A 4,496-nucleotide genomic window follows, 5' to 3' on the forward strand; every position below is an offset into this window, starting at 1 on the left:
GTGCTTTTACATGCCACCAGCACGAGAGCCAGTCTGGCGGTACTGGCAACGGCCATGCTCAAATGGTGTTTTTTACATGCCACCTGCACAGGAGTCAGTCCAGCAGCACTGGCAATGACCTCGCTCAAATGTTTTGCTCACATGTCACTGGCACAAGTGCCAGTAAAGCGACGCTGGTAACGACCATGCTCAAATGGTGCTTTTTACGTGCCCACCCCACTTTTTTTTTTTTTTCTTAAAAGGCAGTGCCCCAGCATGGCCACAGCTCGTGAGCTGAAACTAGATAAAATAAAATAGAAACTCATTTCCTGCGCATTATTCTATGTAGTTTTGGCTACTTTTTCTGATGAGTTGTAGTGCACTTGAGCACTGAATACAATATGGTCATTATTATTGTCTTCTGAGAAAAGATAACATTCAGTGCTAATTAGTAGACAAGAATATATGCCATACTACAAGAAAAATAGAGTTATAAACTTCGCGGCCATGCTGGGGCTTTTACCCTGAAGAACTTTTAGTTGAATCGATCTTAGTACTTATTATTTTTTAAAGATGGATACTGGTTTTATCAGTGTCTTTTGCCAAATGACTCAAATTACATGTGTACACACACGATGGGCTTCTTTCAGTTTCCATCTACCAAATGCGAGATGCTTGCAGTGCCAAGTTTTCCAAAGCAGTCACCATATAAGTATTAACTAGGCTTGACTTTACTTAACTTCAGTGATCAGACGAGAACCTTCAATATATGGCTGTAAACCATTTAATGACATCCTTTGAAAACCTGGTGACTTTTATATCTTATAGTCAAGGGTAGGGCAGTACCCATAACCCTTTAGAGAGCTGCCAATGATGGTGGGAGAGCAGTAATTTGTCTACAAGCCATAGGACAGGCCCAAATGTTAGCATCAAGAGAGGATTCCACTAAGGGCTTCCAAGGTGAAGATATTGGTGTGAAACTGAGAGAAATTCAATCTGTCATTTAAGTAGGTGACCTTAGGATTTGAACATTTCAAAAGCTTGTGTAAATAGTGGTTTCATAGTTTGGCACAAGTCCAGCAATTAAAGGCATTGACCCCTGTGCTCAACTGGTACTTATTTTATTGACCCTGAAAGGATGAAAAGCAAGGTCAACCTCAACAGAATTTGAACTCAGAATGTAAAGACAGATGAAATGCCATTTAGCATTGTACCCCGGTATGCTAACCATCCTGCCAGTTGGCTGCCTAAGCAGGAGTAAATGCTGCTGCAAGGAATCCAGTCCAACGTTCTTACATTTTTGCCAATACATCCCCCAGTTGTCTGCGTGGTTAAGAACATGGCTTCAGGTTCAGTCTTACTCGGGGCTGTCGCTAAGCCCCTGCAACTCCTGCAGTCGCATAGATGAGTCATCTATTTACTTTGGTTAAGATGTTGAACAAGAACTAAACAGTCTATATTAACTGAAAATTGCAAGAAATAAAATAATACATTCTACCTGTAAAAGTTCTTGTAAAAATATTACATTGTACCACAAAAGTGTACCAGACTTTGTGGATTGTCTATGATATCTGTTGAACACGAACTTAGTTCTCTTGCTTAGATCTTATTGCTTATTCTCTTGATTATTCTGAACTGATCAATGATTTTGTGAAGTGAAAAGTGTGCTGTGTTTGTCTTTGAAAGTTTCCTGGATTATAAAAATGCCCTTTTATTCATATCTGGAAGTTTTACTAAGCGAAATTTGTAATAGAACTAATTAAGTTTAACTTGTTGTACTTTTAAAGATGTTCTTTAGGATAATGTGAAATATTGAACTTCAGATGGAATAAAGTAAAATATAGCTATGAATATAAGGCGCATAGCTTATGAATTTTGATTGAAGGGATGGGGCCTTGAAACCAAAAGTTGCAGGGGGCCTCTAAAATCAGGCGATGGATCTGGTCCTACTGTGCACCACATCAGGTGTCTTCTACAATAGTTCCAGACTTACTAATGCCTTCTAAGTGGATTTGTGAGACAGAAAGTAGGTAGAACCAGTCATTATGTGTGCGTGGTGGTGGTGGGGCTCCATTACTTGAAAAGAGGTATTGTTTGTCCTGATGACTTTGTGGTTTGACCATAAAAAAAAGACCAACTGAATAAGTACCGGGGATTGATTCAATGGACTTAACCGTCAAGACGGTGCTCCAGATGGGTCGCAGTACAATCATTGAAACAAATAAAAGAGTAAATTTATTGTTTATTTCATATTATGAAGTCGGAAATGTTGATGGAAAATTAAACAATGATATTGCGTTTACGGTAAGCAAGGGAGACAACTGTGAAGAGACACGTTCAGCTATAGCTTCTGCGTAATCCTTCCAATGGATAGAAGTGGATAACTATCGTTTATCTGTTACTTGTTTCAGTCATTTGACTGTGGCCATGCTGTAGCATTGCTTTGAAGGGTTTTAGCAGGACAAACTGACCCCAGTGATTATTTCTTATCTGGTTCTCATTTGTCGCTTTTCCTAAATTGCTACGTAAAGGGACATAAGCAAACCAACAATGGTTGTCAAGCAGTTGTTATGGTTGTTGGGAGGGGGGGTCAAACACATATACACACACATGAAAAACTTTTTTGAGTTTCCAGCAACTAAATCCACTGAAGGTTTTGGTTGTCTCCAAATGACAGTAAAGAAACTTGTCTAAGGTGCTACATAGTAGGACTGAAACCAAACCCATACATTTAGAAGCAAACTTCTTAACCACACAGCTATGCCTACACTTCAGTTCTTTTCCCTACATAATCAACCTCATATCTCATCAAAAATAATAAACAATAAGATGTTTATCTGTCCTTCCTATGAAGGACATGTTGCTAAATTTTCTCAGTCAGACCCTGCTTACCATGTTCTTTTCACTGAGGATCCAGCTGGCTCATTTCGGTTGACCACTTACCACAAGGTCGTAGCAGATGAGGAGGTATCATGTGGAGAGGGAAAATAATTGGAACTCTACACAAGTCACCCAGGAGCATACCAACAAATGGTGAAAGCAAGTATGGGCTGCAACAGTGCATGGTCCCTCACCTGAACTGACCAAATCTGTGAAGATTTATGATAAAAGTAAAATAATATATATATATATATATATATATATATATATATATATATACACAGCACACCCACCCACCACAACAAAACTGAGATCCCAAATCTGAGGTGCCCATGTAAAAAGCACTGGTACTGGTGCAACTTAAGAAGCACCCAATACACTCTGTGGAGTGATTGGTATTAGGAAGGGCATCCAGGTCATAGACACCCAGCCAAAACAGACTATGGAAGCTGGTGCATCCCCTGACCTTACCAGTTCCTGTCAAGTGGTCCAACCCATGCCAGCAGGGAAAACAGATGTTAAATGATGATGATGATGATATATACATTACACAATAATACAGGCATGGCTGATAGGCATAGATGTGGCTGGCAGTGTGGTAAGAAGTTTGCCTCAACCACGCGGTTTCAGGTTCAGTCTCACTGCGTAAAACCTTGGACAAGTGTCTTCTATTATAGCCCTGGGCCAACTAAAGCCTTGAGTGGATTCAGAAGATAGAAATTGAAAGAAGCCCATTCTATGTGTGTATGCATGCATGTATGTATACATATATATATATATATAAATAAATATATATGTGTGTGTGTGTGTGTGTGTGTATTCATGTTTGTGATGTCACTGTCATTTTTCCTTGACATTGAATGATTGTTTTATGTGAGTAACTATCATGGAAACAGTATCATTCATTTTCAGTTTTCAAAGACATGTCTGGTTATGTATTATCTCAATTGGAAATGAGTGAGGGTTAGCAACATGTTTTGCGCACCCCATACAAGTTTAGCAAAGCCAACATTAAAATAGTAACACACAAAATAAGCAATATATCAAAAATTTTATTCCATTATATCATTAATTTTGCTGTTTTAATCAGCAACTGGCACTAAAACTAATTAGTATGTACATGCATACATACATATGTATATATATACACACACATAGATACATATTAATATACACAAACACATGCATACATGTATGTATGTATACACATACATACACAAACACATACCTAAATATATATATATATATACACCAGATATGTATATGTATATAATCTAATTAGTTTATAATGAAAAATCTAATTAGTACATATAAATTATTTTCCAGGTGGATCGAGGTGCTAATGATGTTCTTTCCCATGGTGCTCTTTGCCATGATGATCTTTTGATCTGCAAACCAATACAGGAACAGGGGAATGATGGATAACATAGTCACTAATACTGCCAACCAGAGTACGCCTTATAGTACCCATTCCTCTTGTGCCAGTGACGATTAGAGAAGCATTGTCTTCTTTAGCAACATTTACAATTACTTCTCCAGGACGTCCATTTATGCTTTTCACTTTGCCACCAACCTATAAGAAAACAAATGAAAATGGTAAAATTAAATAAACAATTTATATATATATATATATATAT

General features: G+C 37.9%; 2 protein-coding genes across 2 annotated transcripts in view; one reads left to right on the top strand and one right to left on the bottom strand.

Moving 5' to 3' along the window:
• LOC106873186 (serine/threonine-protein kinase TBK1) overlaps positions 1–4,496 on the top strand; it is a 102,022-nt gene that overhangs the window by 83,969 nt on the left and 13,557 nt on the right. The window lies entirely within an intron of this gene.
• The window catches only part of LOC106873187 (putative universal stress protein SAUSA300_1656), a 40,557-nt gene continuing 39,952 nt past the window's right edge, over positions 3,892–4,496 (bottom strand). Inside the window, exon 4 of the mRNA XM_014920425.2 lies at positions 3,892–4,432. Within this exon, the coding sequence (XP_014775911.1) occupies positions 4,199–4,432 (234 nt within the window). The 3' untranslated portion in view covers positions 3,892–4,198. The remainder of the gene's footprint in view (positions 4,433–4,496) is intronic.

This window comes from Octopus bimaculoides, chromosome 3 (genome assembly GCF_001194135.2).
Source record: "Octopus bimaculoides isolate UCB-OBI-ISO-001 chromosome 3, ASM119413v2, whole genome shotgun sequence".
NCBI classification, from domain to species: domain Eukaryota; kingdom Metazoa; phylum Mollusca; class Cephalopoda; order Octopoda; family Octopodidae; genus Octopus; species Octopus bimaculoides.